The 16,746-nt window shown below is 52.7% G+C and overlaps 3 protein-coding genes across 4 annotated transcripts; 1 reads left to right on the forward strand and 2 right to left on the reverse strand.

The window, feature by feature from the left end:
* Positions 1–1,416: 1,416 nt before the first annotated feature.
* On the forward strand, positions 1,417–8,610 carry AAFC00_007039 (uncharacterized protein; the record flags this gene model as incomplete). 2 transcript variants are annotated; one of them, XM_069347090.1, is made up of 5 exons in its annotated part: positions 1,417–1,617; positions 1,705–1,875; positions 2,007–2,101; positions 2,174–7,841; positions 7,897–8,610. In XM_069347090.1, 5 exons carry the CDS (start codon positions 1,417–1,419, stop codon positions 8,608–8,610), a joined length of 6,849 nt encoding a protein of 2,282 aa, XP_069199960.1. The 2 variants fall into 2 exon arrangements, with proteins under 2 accessions (XP_069199960.1, XP_069199961.1); XM_069347089.1 differs by having other exon boundaries at positions 1,435–1,617.
* A 997-nt stretch (positions 8,611–9,607) lies between these two features.
* On the reverse strand, positions 9,608–10,405 carry AAFC00_007040 (uncharacterized protein; the record flags this gene model as incomplete). The annotated part of the gene is made up of 1 exon (XM_069348385.1): positions 9,608–10,405. One exon carries the CDS (start codon positions 10,403–10,405, stop codon positions 9,608–9,610), a length of 798 nt encoding a protein of 265 aa, XP_069199962.1.
* A 971-nt stretch (positions 10,406–11,376) lies between these two features.
* AAFC00_007041 (uncharacterized protein) lies at positions 11,377–16,313 on the reverse strand (the record flags this gene model as incomplete). Its single annotated transcript, XM_069347091.1, has 8 exons — positions 11,377–11,999; positions 12,054–12,201; positions 12,256–12,416; positions 12,469–12,831; positions 12,890–13,439; positions 13,494–13,667; positions 13,715–13,989; positions 14,261–16,313. 8 exons carry the CDS (start codon positions 16,311–16,313, stop codon positions 11,377–11,379), a joined length of 4,347 nt encoding a protein of 1,448 aa, XP_069199963.1.
* Between the last annotated feature and the right edge of the window lie 433 nt (positions 16,314–16,746).

Raw genomic sequence — 16,746 nt, forward strand, 5'->3', positions numbered from 1 at the left:
CTTCGTGGAGAGCCGTGTTTAGGACTCGACCAGAATCAAAAGTCCGAACGCTCGGTCAGCTAAACCATCTATACATGGGCCAAAAATGAACGGAAGGGTGTGTGTGTGTGAGTAAGAGAGTGTGTGTGCCAAATGCGCTCTCGGGATCCCTACAGAACCATAGACGTTTGCCAGAAAGAGTAGGCGTGCAGCTGTTCCTGCGCCCTGAGACATGCAAGCTTGTTGCTAAAATTACTGAACCCGCGCACTACTGTCGGATAGCCGATATAGTTTTCTGCATTCCAAACAGACAAGATTATCAATGTTCCGAAGGCTTGAACTACTGTGGAGTCGTTCTTTGCTGGTTGTTGTGCTGGTGCAGAAAGTGGACTTCACTGCTATATGAAACGCTCTGAAATAAAAAGTCACCGAGTCCTGAAAGCTGAGATTGTTGTGCAATCAAAGGATTCCCGGCCTGGTTCATTAGCATGTCATACTACCCATGCAGGACAGTCAGCAGAAATTCAATAGCGAAAGCTCATTGGTAGGAGTTGCAGGTCAGCTCTGGCGTTGTCCCCATAGCTTTGTGGGAACTGCAGCTCCTCCGCAAGGCTTAAATGCTCAACGATGCACCAACGAACAGCAGTTGTACCAACCTCCGAACCTCTTTGGACGAGGAAAGCGCGGGAGGGGCTGCTCTTGTCATCTCGGTCGGCAGAGGGCAGAGAAGGTCATGGTGAGTGTCGGACAAGTCATCAGTCGGCGCTAGCGCTCGGAATGATTGGGATTGGCGCATCTCAACTGGCACCCCATAGCTCCGACAGCAGTGAGGAAGATTGAATAATGCTGCTGGGTCGGCCCATTTTTGTGGGCAACATATGTACGCGGGTCCCCCTCAGCAAGCTGGGATCGTTGAATGAGGTTCTGTTTCTAGCCATCATCATCATCCTCATCATCGTCGTTGTCTTGTAGTATCCTTACTCTCTCGCTTGCTGCTTTGCTTTGTGCAGCTATATTGCGTCTATTCCCCGTCACGGTCACCGTCTTTCGTCGTCTTCGCCCAACGTCGCTAGACCCCTACCCTAGAGCATTTCGCATTTCCTGTTAGAGATTCATCTAAGCTTCGGCCACCGAGGTGCGATCCACGACCGAACAAAATTTATGATCCGACCTGAGTGAATCGGGCGGGCTGTCACCATATTATTCGACGCTATTACTACATAGATAATCCTAAAGATTCTTGCAATTTCCATTAGCAAGAATTGAGCCGATCGGACTTGACCATTTCAGACAGCTGGCCATACCGTCGTGTGGAAAATACCATTAGGTTTCCCGACGTTCCCCATCTAGCGCGGTCATCGGCACCGGCAAGAAGTAAAGCGTCTCAGCTCGCTCCTCCGCATTTCGGGTCATTCTTTGACCCAGCACAACCCTTAGATGGGTCTTCCTACAACCATGGCGGACGCAGTAGGCGGAGCGCCAAAGGTCAATGGAAACATGAACGGACACGCCTCTTCTTATGCGGCAAAATACAATCTTGCTCCCCATTTCATTGGGGGTAACGAGCTTAGCCAGGCTCCTCCCTCCAAGGTCAAGGATTTTGTGACCGCAAATGACGGTCACACGGTCATCACAAATGTGAGTTGCGGACTCGAGCTCAGAGGAAAAAAGCTTTGCGGAAGCTCCAGGAAGCTCCAGGATGGCTAATGCGACCTCTCCCTCTAGGTTCTTATTGCAAACAACGGTATCGCTGCAGTCAAAGAGATCAGATCCGTCCGACGATGGGCGTACGAGACCTTCGGCGACGAGCGCGCCATTCAATTCACCGTCATGGCCACACCGGAGGACTTGGCTGCCAATGCAGACTACATTCGAATGGCAGACCAATACGTCGAGGTAAGCGTTTCCTTCGAGGAAGTCGCGAGATGCTGCAACTGCAGCCTCGGCCGGCTCGACCAGATATTTTTTGTCCTGCAACAAACGGGCTACCCAACTACAAGAAATTTGTCTGACAGCAACTTGTGCAGGTCCCCGGCGGCACAAACAATAACAACTATGCCAACGTTGAGCTCATTGTGGATGTAGCTGAACGTATGGGTGTCCACGCAGTGTGGGCAGGCTGGTGAGTAACCTCCAAGAAAAAAAAAATCATCTATCCCAGATGATCTACATCCTCGGCTTACACCATCTCCAGGGGTCACGCCTCAGAGAACCCAAAGCTCCCCGAGTCCCTCGCCGCATCACCGAACAGAATCGTCTTCATTGGTCCTCCTGGATCTGCCATGAGATCACTTGGAGACAAGATCTCGTCAACGATTGTCGCCCAACACGCTCGAGTACCCTGTATTCCATGGTCAGGAACAGGTGTCGAAGAGGTCGAAATTGGATCTGACGGTATCGTCACGGTTGCGGACGATGTCTATCTCAAAGGTTGCGTCACATCACCAGAGGAGGGCCTCGAGGCCGCGAAGAAGATTGGCTTCCCGGTCATGGTCAAGGCATCCGAAGGTGGTGGTGGTAAAGGTATCCGTAAGGTGGACAACGAAGAAGAATTCTTCGCCATGTACAAGGCGGCCGCCAGCGAGATTCCTGGCTCGCCAATCTTCATCATGAAGCTTGCCGGCAACGCTCGCCATCTCGAGGTCCAGCTTCTCGCTGACCAGTACGGCAACAACATCTCTCTCTTCGGTCGTGATTGTTCCGTGCAGCGACGACACCAGAAGATTATCGAAGAAGCGCCCGTCACCATTGCCAATTCCACTACTTTCCAGGCAATGGAGAAGGCTGCCGTCTCTCTCGGTCGTCTCGTCGGTTACGTCTCTGCCGGAACTGTCGAGTACCTCTACTCTCACGCCGACGACAAGTTCTACTTCCTCGAGTTGAACCCTCGTCTCCAGGTCGAGCATCCCACCACCGAGATGGTCTCCGGTGTCAACCTGCCCGCCGCACAACTTCAGATCGCTATGGGTCTGCCTCTACACCGCGTTCGCGACATCCGCCTGCTCTACGGTGTTGATCCCCACACTTCGACTGAGATCGACTTCGATTTCTCCACCGAGGCCAGCAGCTTGAACCAGCGCAGACCTCAGCCCAAGGGCCACACCACTGCCTGTCGTATCACCTCTGAAGATCCCGGCGAGGGTTTCAAGCCCTCTGGCGGTAACATCTCCGAGCTGAACTTCAGGTCCAGCGCCAACGTCTGGGGTTACTTCTCCGTCGGTGCCGCTTCCTCCATCCACAGCTTCTCCGACTCCCAATTCGGTCACATTTTCGCATACGGCGAGAACAGACAGGCATCGCGCAAGCAGATGGTCGTCGCACTGAAAGAGCTGAGCATTCGTGGTGACTTCCGCACGACCGTGGAATACCTCATCAAGCTGCTCGAGACGCCAGCCTTCGAGGACAACACCATCACTACCGGCTGGTTGGATGAGCTTATCTCCAAGAAGCTCACCGCCGAGCGTCCTGATCCGATGATTGCTGTCATCTGCGGTGCTGTCACCGAGGCCCACATTGCCAGCGATCTCTGCACGACCGAGTACCGCACCAGTCTGGAGAAGGGTCAGGTTCCCTCCAAGGATGTCCTCAAGACCGTGTTCCCCGTCGACTTCATCTACGAGGGCTCGCGATACAAGTTCACCGCGACCCGTTCAGGTGTCGACACCTACACCCTCTTCATCAACGGTTCCAAGTGTTCCGTCGGGGTGCGCCCTCTTTCCGACGGTGGTCTGCTTGTCCTGCTCAGCGGTCGCAGTCACAACGTTTACTGGAAGGAAGAGGTCGGTGCCAGACGTCTCAGTGTGGACAGCAAGACCTGCTTGCTCGAGCAGGAGAACGATCCCACTCAGCTGAGGACTCCATCTCCCGGTAAGCTGGTCAAGTTCACTGTTGAGAACGGTGCCCATGTCAAGAAGGGCCAGGCTTTCGCCGAGGTCGAGGTCATGAAGATGTACATGCCTCTGATCGCTCAGGAGGATGGTCTTGTCAACTTGATCAAGCAGCCCGGTGCTACCCTCGAGGCTGGTGACATTCTTGGTATACTCGCTCTTGACGACCCGTCGAGAGTCAAGTCTGCTCAGCCATTCCTTGGCCAGCTTCCTGCCTTTGGTCCTCCTACGGTCCTTGGCAACAAGCCCCCTCAAAGATTCACCTTCCTCTACGCCATCATCCTGGATATCCTCCAAGGTTTCGATAACCAGGTCATCATGCAGCAGACCCTGAAGGAGCTCATCGAGGTCCTCCGCAACCCGGAGCTTCCTTACGGCGAATGGAATGCTCAGGCTTCTGCTCTCCACGCTCGTATGCCTCAGAAGCTCGACACTCAGTTCGAGCAGATCGTCGAGCGCGCTCACGCTCGTGGCTCTGAGTTCCCTGCCAAGCAGCTCCAGAAGGCCTTCGCAAAGTTCCTCGACGAGAGCGTCGAGGCCAGCGACGTCGACATTCTCCGCGCCGGTCTCGCTCCTTTGCTCGACGTCATGAACAAGTACGTTGACGGCCTCAAGGCACACGAGTTCGCCGTCATGGCGGAGATCTTCAAGAGATACTGTGATGTCGAGTCTCTCTTCGCCACCAGATCAAGCCGCGACGAAGAGGTCGTACTCGCTCTTCGTGACCAGAACAAGACCGATCTAATGTCTGTTGTGCACACTGTCCTCTCCCACACAAGAGTCAGTGCCAAGAACAATCTCATCACCTCCATCATTGATGCCTACCGACCAAACAAGCCTGGTGTCGGCAACGTCGCCAAGTACCTGCGCTCGTCACTGCGCCAGCTTGCCGAGCTCGAGTCTAGACCGACAGCCAAGGTCTCCCTCAAGGCACGCGAAGTCCTCATTCAGTGCGCCATGCCTTCTCTTGAGGAGCGTACTTCCCAGATGGAGCACATCCTCCGCTCTTCCGTCCTCGAGTCGCGATACGGAGAGGCTGGTTGGGATCACCGTGAGCCCAACTTCGACATCATCAAGGAGGTTGTCGATTCCAAGTATACCGTCTTCGACGTGCTGCCGGCTTTCTTTGTCCACTCGGACCCGTATGTGGCATTGGCTGCTTTGGAAGTCTACACTCGCCGCGCTTACCGTGCCTACCAACTGAAGCACATTGAATATATCACTGACCACGATGTTCCTTATGTGCTAGCATGGGACTTTGCATTGCGCAAGGTTGGTCAGTCCGAGTTCGGTCTGCCTATCGAGTCGTCTCACCCTTCCACCCCTGGCACGCCGGCTGGAAACTTTGGCCGTGTTCACTCTATTAGTGACATGAGCTACCTCGCCAGCCGCACCGAGTCTGAGCCCACTCGCAAGGGTGCAGTCATTCCCGTGCAATACATTGACGAGGTTGAGGAGTACCTCAGCAAGGCTCTTGAAGTCTTCAAGCTTGCAGGTGGCCACGGTGGCAAGCAGCGCACTTCGAGCTCCGGATCTGGTCTCATGGCCGATCTGTCCAAGTCACGCAAGCCTGTTGCACCCAAGCTCGACAGCACCGACGAGCTCAGCGGTGTCTGCAACGTCGCCATAAAGGACGCTGAGAGCACCAACGACTTTGAGATTCTCAGCCGTATCAACCCGATCGTTGCCGAGTACAAGGAGGAGCTCCTCGCTCGCCGTATCCGTCGTCTGACATTCATCTGCGGTCACAAGGATGGTACTTACCCTGGCTACTACACTTTCCGTGGACCCAACTACGAGGAAGACACCAGTATTCGTCACATCGAGCCTGCTCTTGCCTTCCAGCTCGAGCTTGGCCGTCTCTCCAAGTTCAACATCAAGCCCGTGTTCACCGAGAACCGCAACATCCACATCTACGAGGCTGTTGGAAAGGGAGCCGAGAACGACAAGCGCTACTTCACCCGCGCTGTCGTCAGACCTGGTCGTCTCAGAGAGGACATCTCTACTGTCGAGTACATGATCTCCGAGGCCGACAGGTTGATGACTGATATCATGGATGCACTTGAGATCATTGGTAACAACAACTCTGATCTCAACCACATCTTCATCAACTTCTCTGCCATCTTCCCGTTGGAGCCAGCCGAAGTCCAGGAGGCTCTTGGAGGTTTCCTCGACAGATTCGGTCGTCGCGCATGGCGTCTCCGTGTCACCACCGTCGAGGTCCGCATCATCTGCACCAACCCCGCCACTGGCGAGCCTTACCCTCTCCGCGTCATCATCAATAACACCTCTGGCTACATCATCCAGGTTGAGCTCTACGCCGAGCACAAGACTGAGAAAGGCGAGTGGGTCTTCCAGAGCATCGGTGGCACCACCAAGATCGGCTCGATGCACTTGCGTCCCGTGTCCGCGCCCTACACCACCAAGGGGGCTCTCCAGCCCAAGCGTTACAAGGCTCACATCATGGGCACTCAATACGTTTATGACTTCCCCGAGCTCTTCAGACAAGCCATTGAGAACAGCTGGAACCAGGTCGTCACACAGCACCCTCACCTCAAGGACAAGCAACCTTCTCAGGGCGACTGCATCGAGTACAACGAGCTTGTTCTTGATGATTCTGACAACCTTGCTGAGGTCAACCGTGACCCTGGAACCAACACTATTGGTATGGTAGGATGGATCATCACCGCTAAGACCCCCGAGTATCCCCGCGGCAGACGTTTCATCATTGTTGCAAACGACATCACCTTCAAGATTGGTTCTTTCGGTCCCCTGGAAGACAAGTTCTTCCACAAGTGCTCTCAATTGGCAAGACAATTGGGCATCCCCAGAATCTACCTTTCTGCCAACTCTGGTGCACGCATCGGCATGGCTGATGAGCTTATTCCTCACTTCTCCGTTGCATGGAGAGACGTCGCTCGCCCCGAGGCCGGCTTCGAGTACCTTTACCTTACTCCCGAGAAGAAGGCTCGTTTCGAGGATGGTGAGCTTAAGAACGTGATCACCAAAACGGTCGAGGTCGATGGCGAGACCAGACATGTCATCACTACCATTATTGGTGCCGAGGACGGTCTTGGTGTCGAGTGTCTCAAGGGATCTGGTCTCATCGCTGGTGAGACTGCTCGTGCCTACGAGGACATTTTCACCATTACTCTTGTCACTTGCCGTTCCGTTGGTATTGGTGCTTACCTTGTCCGTCTTGGACAGCGTGCTATTCAGGTCGAGGGCCAGCCTATTATCCTTACTGGTGCTCCTGCCATCAACAAGCTGCTTGGTCGTGAGGTCTACACCTCCAACTTGCAGCTCGGTGGCACCCAGATCATGTACAAGAACGGTGTTTCCCACATGACTGCTATCGATGACTTTGCCGGTGTTTCCAAGATTGTCAAGTGGATGTCGTTCGTCCCCGACAAGAAGGGTAACCCTGTTCCGATCTCTCCTTCTGCTGACAACTGGGATCGTGACATTACTTATGTCCCACCTCAGAAGCAGCCTTACGATGTCAGATGGCTGATTGCCGGTAAGGACGAGGGTGACGGTTTTGAGTCTGGTCTGTTCGACAAGAACTCCTTCGAGGAGGCTCTTGGCGGCTGGGCTCGTACTGTCGTTGTCGGACGCGCTCGTCTTGGCGGTATCCCCGTCGGTGTCATTGCCGTCGAGACTCGCTCTGTTGAGAACATCACGCCTGCCGATCCTGCTAACCCTGACTCCATTGAGCAAGTCACCAACGAGGCTGGAGGTGTCTGGTACCCCAACTCTGCTTACAAGACTGCTCAAGCCATCCAAGATTTCAACAATGGTGAACAGCTGCCTCTCGTCATTCTCGCCAACTGGAGAGGTTTCTCGGGAGGTCAGAGGGATATGTACAACGAAGTCCTCAAGTACGGATCGTACATTGTCGATGCTCTGACCAAGTTTGAACAACCGGTCTTTGTTTACATTCCTCCCTTCGGAGAGCTTCGTGGTGGTTCATGGGTAAGTCTTTTCTTTTCCCTTTTCCTGTTCTTCATGAATGCTAATTGGAATCTAGGTCGTCGTCGATCCTACCATCAACCCTCAGATGATGGAGATGTACGCAGACGAGGAGGCCCGTGGTGGTGTCCTCGAGCCTGAAGGTATTGTCGGCATCAAGTTCCGCAGGGAGAAGCAACTCGAAGTCATGGCTCGTCTTGACCCAACCTACGGTGAACTCAAGGCCAAGATCTCCGACAAGTCGTTGAGTGCCGAGGAACTGGCAGAGGTCAAGGACAAGATGAACGAGCGCGAGCACCTTTTGTTGCCTGTGTACATGCAGATCTCGCTGCAGTACGCAGACTTGCACGATCGTGCCGGCCGTATGCAAGCCAAGGACACGATCCGCATGCCTCTGCAATGGCAAAACGCTCGCCGTTTCTTCTACTGGCGTCTGCGCCGTCGTTTGAACGAGGAGTACGTCCTCAAGCGTATGGCTCAGGCATCCTCCAAGGACCTGCAGTCTCGCACCACCAGCCTCAAGACCCTCGAGGCGTGGTCTGGCGTCCCCAAGTTCAGCACTGATGACATGAGCGTCGCTGTGTGGTACGAGGAGAACCGCAAGGACATTCACTCCAAGATCGAAGCCATCAAGTCTGACTCGATCGCTTACGATGTCGCTGCTCTCATGCGCAGCAACAAGGATGGTGGTCTCAAGGGCGTCGCCCAAGTCCTCAGCATGCTCCCCGTGGAAGAGAAGGAGGAGGTGCTCAAGTGGCTGGCCAAGGCTTAAAGGGCCCACGGCTAATGTAGAGCATACAATGAACGGGGCAGGGCGCGCTTTGCAACTCACACACATACATGTATTATGGCGTTTACTTCTCCGAATGTCTTAGTCACATATTGCATTTGGATTTTGCATGGATTTTGCTCCCGGTTTCAACGACGGCGGCGGCGGGCGTGGCGGTTGGGAAGGAAGGACACAAAAAACCAATGGCGGAAACTCAGACGACGGACGACTGGCTGACTGACGGACGGATGGGGACCGGGATTGGAACGAGGACGCAGGAGGAGTGTCAGGATTTCTCTCTGGTTCTTTTGTTCCAGTAGCATATTGGTTTTCTTTTATTAATCGATTATTTATACTTTTGTACATTTCTCTTTGCTTTTCTTCCATTTGAATATTTGTTGCAGCCAGACGAAAAGACAAGACATGCTTTCGTTTTCGTCCTATGCAGGCAGTAGATGCAAAGAATACATAACCATCTCGACTCTTTCATACTCAGATACCTATTCTACCCTCAGAGTTTGTTCTACTCCCTTCTTCTTCTCTTTCTTTTTCGTCCCCTAGTTTCCTCCTGGCTGTGCCTGGAACAAGGACTTATATAGATGTTCCTGGAACACGAGGATGTCTCTATCCTGCCAGGTAGGAACATGAGGATAGGGAATAAAGGTTCATGGCATGATATGCTATGCTATGTCGTATACCATACTTATTATCTCCTCTCGCTGTCCTCACGGCTAGGGGTGGCAGAAGGGACTGATATGGGGTGTTTGTTGGGTGCTTTCCTGTGTCAAAAAGAACATCGGTGAGATGTGTTCATGATGTGCTGTACACTATGCTATGCCATAGCATGTCTCTATTCTTCGGCCATTTCGTTTCGTTGTTCTTTACGAATCGTCTCACTGCCGACCGCTTTCGTTTTCATTATTCTTCTGATTGTGAGGTTATTCTGCCGACCTCTTTCCTCTTCTATTTTCATGTACTGGATTGTACTCTGTCTCTCTCTTCACGTGAAGTGACTCTCGACATGTCTCGAGACAGCCACTTCGTCGCCCTCGAACACTCCGCACACAGGACATGTCGCAGTAGCAGTACCACTACCAGTCCCTGACCCAGCAGCAGCAGCAGACTCGACAACCCGCTCGCCTCGTTCTTCTCTCTCACACGCTCCTTCACCACCACCAGCCGCAGCAACGCCACCTTTCCTCTTCCCCTTCTTGATTCTAGCAGGTTTCGCAAAAGCCAACAGATCCATGGTCTCAGTCGCGCCATCAGATCCGAAGCCACTAGCGTCGTGCCCATCGAGTCGCACATCGGAGTATCTGGACCCGAGTCTTTCCGATCTATACCCTCCGGCCCCTCTACCTCCTTCTCGTCCCGTTGATGCTGCTACTGCTGCTGTTGATGCTGCTGATGCTGGGATCGTATTAACGCCAGAAAGCGCCGCACCGCCACGCCCCTGCCCACCGCGCATACGATCTGGCCCTCGCCCTCGACTCTGGATCTCTAGATCCCGCGCGATTTCCTCGGGGGTGCTCTGCACTCGCCCTTGCCCTGCTCTCCCTGTCGCTCCTCCAGCAGCCGCAGCAGCAGAAGAAGAAGAAGAAGAAGAAGAAGGAAAAGCGCCCTGCACGCGTCCAATCCGCCCATCGCTAAGCCGCACTTTGATGCCGCGCGGATGATTCCCCCGCGTCAGCACGTCTTGCACGACGCCTGATACTTGGCGGTTGGTGCGTTGGTCTGCTTTCAGGACTATGCTGACGTGCGCGCCGGGGTGGACTTGGGTTGTTGATGGTGGGGGCATTTTGGGGGCGGGGGTTCTTTTGTTGGGTTTGGGATTTTGTTGAAAGGGGATGGTGGAATGGCTGTGGTAGGGTGTTTTAAGGATGAGAGGTTGGAGTAGAGATTGAGAAGTGCAGGGGAGAAATCTGGATTGGTGGATGAAGGTTCGTTGGAGAGTCGAGAGACGCTGGATGGGATGGGAGCTGGGCATCTAAGTGCCTGATTATTTCTTTCTTCTTTTTCGTCTTCTCTGAGATCTTTCTTCGCTCTTCCCTTGGTCTGCTTCTATAGCATAAGCCAGAATCTGAATGTATCTAGTCCCGTCTATACCAGCATATATTTTGCTCGACAGGTATACGAGTACCCCAAATCCGTCAGTATCTTGACAGAAATATCTCAAGCTCCCTTTGATACGACGTCTCCCAGCTGTTGAGGAAAATAGGTAAATAATACTTCGCTTAGGTGATTGTGAGTCCTTGTTGTTACTGTTGTTGTTGTTGTTGTTGTTGTTGTTGTTGTTGTTGTTGCTGCTCTCTGTCTCTTTTTTAGGCCGATTCAGGTGGCGAGTTAATCAATGGCTCTATGTATGGGGGAGTTTCTAGGGTGAGTAGGTAGCCGAGAGTCGTCGGCTTTGATTGGCTCGTGCGTTGGACTTCACGTCGTGCTAGCAGTACAAGCGAGACACGGTATGTATTAGTCGAGTCTGTCGTATAAAAGACAGACATGATTTGGTGGCTATATGGCGCTGGAATGACTGACATGACTATGTATGCAATAGAGGGGATAGGCTACTTGTCGTTGTTGCTATAGTGTTCTCGTCCTTTTTATCTTTCTCGATTTTCCAAGACCCGTCTGTGGGTGTACAGAAACAAAGACTCGTCTATGTCTCATCTCGCATTCGCTCTTCATACACCACTCGTCTATGCTCCCAATGTCACACCATTCAGGTGTCTCTTCTCTATCCTCTTTCCCCATGATCAACCCCACAGAACCTCAGAGATATCCCAGCCCCCTACCCACCAACTCCTCCAAATCCCTCCTCCACCCTATCCTCGCACCCTCACCATCACCACCACCTGACCCGTCCCCTTCATCATCAACATCATCATACCCGACCCTCCCCAACACCTCGGCCCGTTTCCCCGCGCCCAACTCGCCGATGCGAACAATCAAATCGCCGTCGACGACACTTCTCGACCCTATAGATCCTGCACCACCGCCGACGTCGCTGTTAGACCCGCTGGTGCTTTCGACGGCACGGTAGGCGCGCGGGTTAAGGCCTAGTGGATGCTCGAGAATTGAAGAGAGGGTTGTCTGTAGAGCGGATAGACGGCGGTAGAGGGGTTCAGGGAGGGGAGTCAGGAGGGATAGAGAGCCTGACAGTGAAGAGATCAGGATGTGGTGGTTTGGTGCTGCTGCGGACTGGTTTTGCTGCTGTTGGGGGTCTGGAGACGAGGAGGAGCGAGAGTCGTGGTCCGGCATTTGTGTGTCTTCTTGATCGGCTTGAATGGAAGAAGAGGATAGAGTCGAGGGCAGCAACAGAGTCTTTGTTGGCAGGTGGCCGGTGTGGAATGTGCTGCGGTGTAGGAGACGTTGGCCTGCTAATGATTTGGGATCTGGAGGCTTTTGTTAGTCCGGTGGTTCCGTGGAAGAGAAAGAAAAGCACATACGCTCAGGATCGTACTGCAACACATGCATATCCATGTTCGCGTCAATCACAACCAGATACAGTTGGCCTTCAAATGGCAGAAAGTCCGCTTCAACAACCTCCATGTGCGATCGGGACTTGCCAAAAAGTGAGATCCTGTATGGTTCCTCCTGCAGATTCAAGTTAGCCAAGTCCCCTCGAAGTCAAGTAGCAGACCAACATACCCCGAAACCACCAAACCACACGCCCTTCCATGCATCAGCTGCTAACCACAACTTGGTATTGCCGAGCGTCTTCAACGAGGCCATGTAGCACTGTGCGTCGAGGAATGCCACCGGGAGACAAGAACCGTCTTCGCGAAGTCCGCGGATCATCATTTTTTGACCTGTGACACAATATCAACCAGTTATTCGCTGTATCACCTCCAACACACTTACCTTGAGCAGTCCCCACCAAGCCAGCAATTCCCATTATAGCAGTGATACCGCCTTTGGTATCTTCTCTGCCCCGTTGATGGAGCTTCTTCCCCGTCTCGGGCTTGTCGGGCTCGGGCACAACGTCTACAACGTCGAGAGTGTAAAGCGCGCCTCTAGCGGCATAGTTCTCGCCTCGCTCGGAGATTGTGCCTACTGCGACCAGTAACTTATGCTTGTGAGTAACTTCTGAGATCTCCAAGGGCATGACCTCCATGGATGTGACGATCTCGTAAGCCGGCAAAGGCATCGTTGATACGACCAAGTTGACGTGTGGGTTGTACAGGTGTACGTAGAATCGAGATGCCTTTGGTCGGAGGGTGATTTCTGTAGCATAGGTCAACATCCAGACATTCAAAATTGGCGTAGTACATTTTGTACTTACCTTCTTCAGCAGCTGGATGTCTCGGATCGTCGTCTGGTGCCACAAAGTCGACCAACTCACGAGTCACCACCACATAGAGATCTGCTTCGGTGTGATACGCAACATGACGGATCTCATGATCAGCAGAGAACGGAGAATGTTTGACCACAGTCCAGCCATTTGCACAAAATTGCGCGTTAGCTGGCAGCTGTGCTTCATGCAAGCTACCCGATTGATCAACGTATGCAAACCCTGCCTCACGGTGTCTACTGTTGAGGCCGCAGAGTCCTCTAACACCCTTGCCTCGTAGAGGAACTACATGCGGCAAACTCGAAGCATTTCTCATCACGAAAGAAGAAGATGCGCCGGGCAAAAACACAGTAGCATAACCGCCCACGTTGGGCAGCGCACGCATTGCACCTGCCTTCGCCAACGACTCGTCTGTGTTGTACTTGGGTAGCTGCAATCCCGGCACCTTACGGAAGCGTAGATTGGTTGTAAACGGCGTTGGTGGGGTGTCTGGGTGACGGAAAGGCTCATAGATGGTGAGATCATCAGTGGCGGAACGGAGCTGGGACTTGTCAGTATCGAACATGTCGTGCCGGCCACAGGTAAAGCTTCTCACGATCAGATAGGGCGACTTGAATGTCGCATCACCAAGGTCGGCAAACACAAGCTCTTTCAGCGTAGCCTTTCCTGTAGCGCGGCGTGGTGTGTTATCTGTCGACAAGACAGGTGGCAAGAAAGAAAGCTGTGGAGCAGAGTATATCGGCTGATCCAGATTAGGTAACTCGTATATCTATAGAAGTCAGTATGCTTCAAGTCTCATCTCTGTGTGAACCGTACCTTGAGACTGCCATCGTCTCCCAACAGGAAAGCAAGAGGAACATGATTGGTCATCTCGGACTGATACAGGCTTCCAGAAAGCCACTTCTGCTCGAGCACAGCATCGCCTCGTTCGACCTCATCCAGATCACCACTCTTGTCCACTGCCAGGACCTGCAAGCTCAAATCTTGTCGAATGATGAGAAGGTATGGATCACAGAAAGATGTGTGCAGGACGGCAATCTCTTCGTCGGTGGCCTCATTTAAAATCGGGTAGATCTGAGAGAGACCGAGATCTGTAGCACATTATAGTCAGTTATTCGAACCATATTAAGCTAGTGGATGGCATGCGAAACTATAGAAAACACACGGAGAGCGGGAGATGAACAGATGTTAGGAACAGAAAAATTGGCATTGGTGGGTTACTGCATAATTGCTGATGATACATCTTGTCATGTCTGCAAATCTCGAATCGCCACCTGCAATTCTCATCCCGACACCAATAGCCCAGTCGCAGGCTTAAAACAAGAACTGCGGTGCAATCCAAGGAAGGGGCGAAAGACTTACCGGCGTCATAGGTCCTTACTTCATGCTTCCTCACCTGTACTATTCGTGTGCCTGATGCTAGCATTCCAACATCCAAAGTCTCTGCATCGCCTTCGAACTCGGTACCGGTAACTGCGGTGTATTTGGTAGGGCTATCTTCCCCTTGAGTTTCGGTGACCGTATTATCGATCTGGAAGACCTTAGAGATTCCTTCGCCATTCTCATCAATGTTGGATGTGATAAGGTACTGATCATATAGGTTGTCAGCAGCGAGTTGAGACTCGGGGTTCTGTTCGCCTTTCTGCGGCTTGGGTAGTCCCCTCGGCGATGCGTGCTTAGCGCATGCGCTCCATACATATTGGACCTGGGCAATGTTAATAGACCGGCTAGGATGCGGTGTTAGCTCACGGTTGATCTTCGCAAGTCTTGAACAGCGTGAACGGCCGACCGCCGCCAGAATCGTCAGAGAAGGAGCATCGTCCTGTAATGAAGACTGCGCTTTGCCGACGCACATGTCCATGATCGGTGCAATGCTGAACAATGAATCATGAATGCGGAAGGCGTAGCTACCAGGTGCGCTTGGTTCAGCTGCAGCGGAAGTCTGCTTAGCAGCCGGTGTCTCGTCAGCATACAGATCATCGTCCGCGTCATCGAGGTCTTCCTCATCAAGCTCGATTTCAGCCTCTTCAGCCAACATTTGCGCATGACTCCGCTTGCGAGAAGACTGAGCCGATTTCTTGAACCAGCCTAAAAGCAGCGAATCCCCGTCTTCACTGCCAATGAAGATCTTCCCACGACCGAGACCCGCAACACAGCTTGCAGTGGAGTTGATGATGTTGCCACCATAAAAGTCATCAACCAAACGCAATGAAAGTCCAGACATAGAGCGTCCGTCCAAGTGGAAGCTCAGGATAGCGATCTCACCAGACTTCAGAACGACCATCATGTCGGCGTTTGCAGGATCTAATGGCTCGATCTGGCATGCTTCTAGACGCAAGCCCAAATCAGATTGGTCGGACATTGGAAAGTCGGAGCAAAGGCGAGCGAACTCATTGACCGCAACCGCTACTGTCTTGCCTGACTGATCTACATGGACCATCTCGTTGGCACCGACCAGTAGCGCGCCACCTACTGGTAAGGGTAGGGGGATCACGCGAAAAATGTCGAATGGCAAGCCTGAAACCGACAGCAATGCCGTAGACGCACGCTGCTCCAGGTCCAAGGTGAAGACAGTGTATGTGAGCAGATCCTTACGCTCATCCAAAACAGCGTGGCTGGCAGCCTTGTTTGCCGAGACAATACCGAAAGTGGGCTCTCTGTATTCGTGCAGAAATGCCATATGCACAGGATGCGTGAGAGCTGGATCAATGGCCGTCAAAGGCAGCACAAAAGACGGCTTATATAGAGTCTCCGTATTGGCGCCAATGGCGTCTGCTTTCGATGCTGGCACTGGAGCTGGGGCAGGATCAAGATCAGGGTCATAGTCATCCCCCGCAAGTTCATCTCCAGGTTGGCGGAACGGGAGAATAGCAAGATGTCTGACACCGAGCCTCAAAGCGGCGCAGCGACTGCTCGGGTCAACAGTGAGGTATGTGTCGCAGTCTCCGAGGCCTGGCCCGAATGGCTGTGATTGTATCTTGTCTCCTTCGTAGTAATGAATGGAAATGGTTGCAATCCTGTAGTTCTCAGGATCCCAATCCACCAGACTGACTTTTGCATCTTTGGTGGCAACTAGCAGCGCCTCCCCTCCGGTCTTGGTGCTCAATGTCCTGACTCTGGCGAGTGAAGTGATGGTTCCAGAAAGGGGATATTCTCCGATCAGGACAAGCTTGGTCGTGTTTTCCGTCCGGTGAAAGGCGTCCTGTCCTTCTACAGAGTGTTTCTCTTTCTCATCCTTCTGCTCCTTTTCTTTGCCTGCTACCCTGCTCACATCCGTTGTGATGGTCTTGAGCTCGAATACCTGGAGCACTGAGGCTTTGGCGACCACCAAGTTATTCGCGCCTGCATGGAGAAATGGCAATGACACAGCATGTGTCACCGCCGTCGGCGGCAATATCTCAGTGTAGCATTGCATTTTCGACACTCTACCTCATTGTCTAGGTTGAATAATCAAGGAAGCGACACACAGACAAGTGAGGTGATATGTAGGTATACTTGGAGATAAATTGATGGACACCCACAAGTTGCTTCAGGAAGTCGCGCGCGATGACGCCCGGCGGAGACAACCGCCGCTCCGATGCTGTTGCTGTACTTGTACCTGTTGGTGCACAGACTAAATGTGGTCTCGGTTCCAACAACACCTCTCGCTTCGAGATGAACACTTATCAGTGAAAGGTGTATAACCATTCATCTTGACTGCCAAATCGCCAATGAACACCTGAGAAACAATCGAGTAAGTAGACATACAAATGTTGACGCTGCTCTTATATATCAGATAATGCCAAATCCAAAGACCAAGTGAGAACGCCTCAGCAAGCAATCCGCATGCTTGTATGCATAAATGTACT

This window comes from Neodothiora populina, assembly GCF_041146345.1.
Source record: "Neodothiora populina strain CPC 39397 chromosome Unknown canker_contig_8, whole genome shotgun sequence".
Classification (NCBI taxonomy): domain Eukaryota; kingdom Fungi; phylum Ascomycota; class Dothideomycetes; order Dothideales; family Dothioraceae; genus Neodothiora; species Neodothiora populina.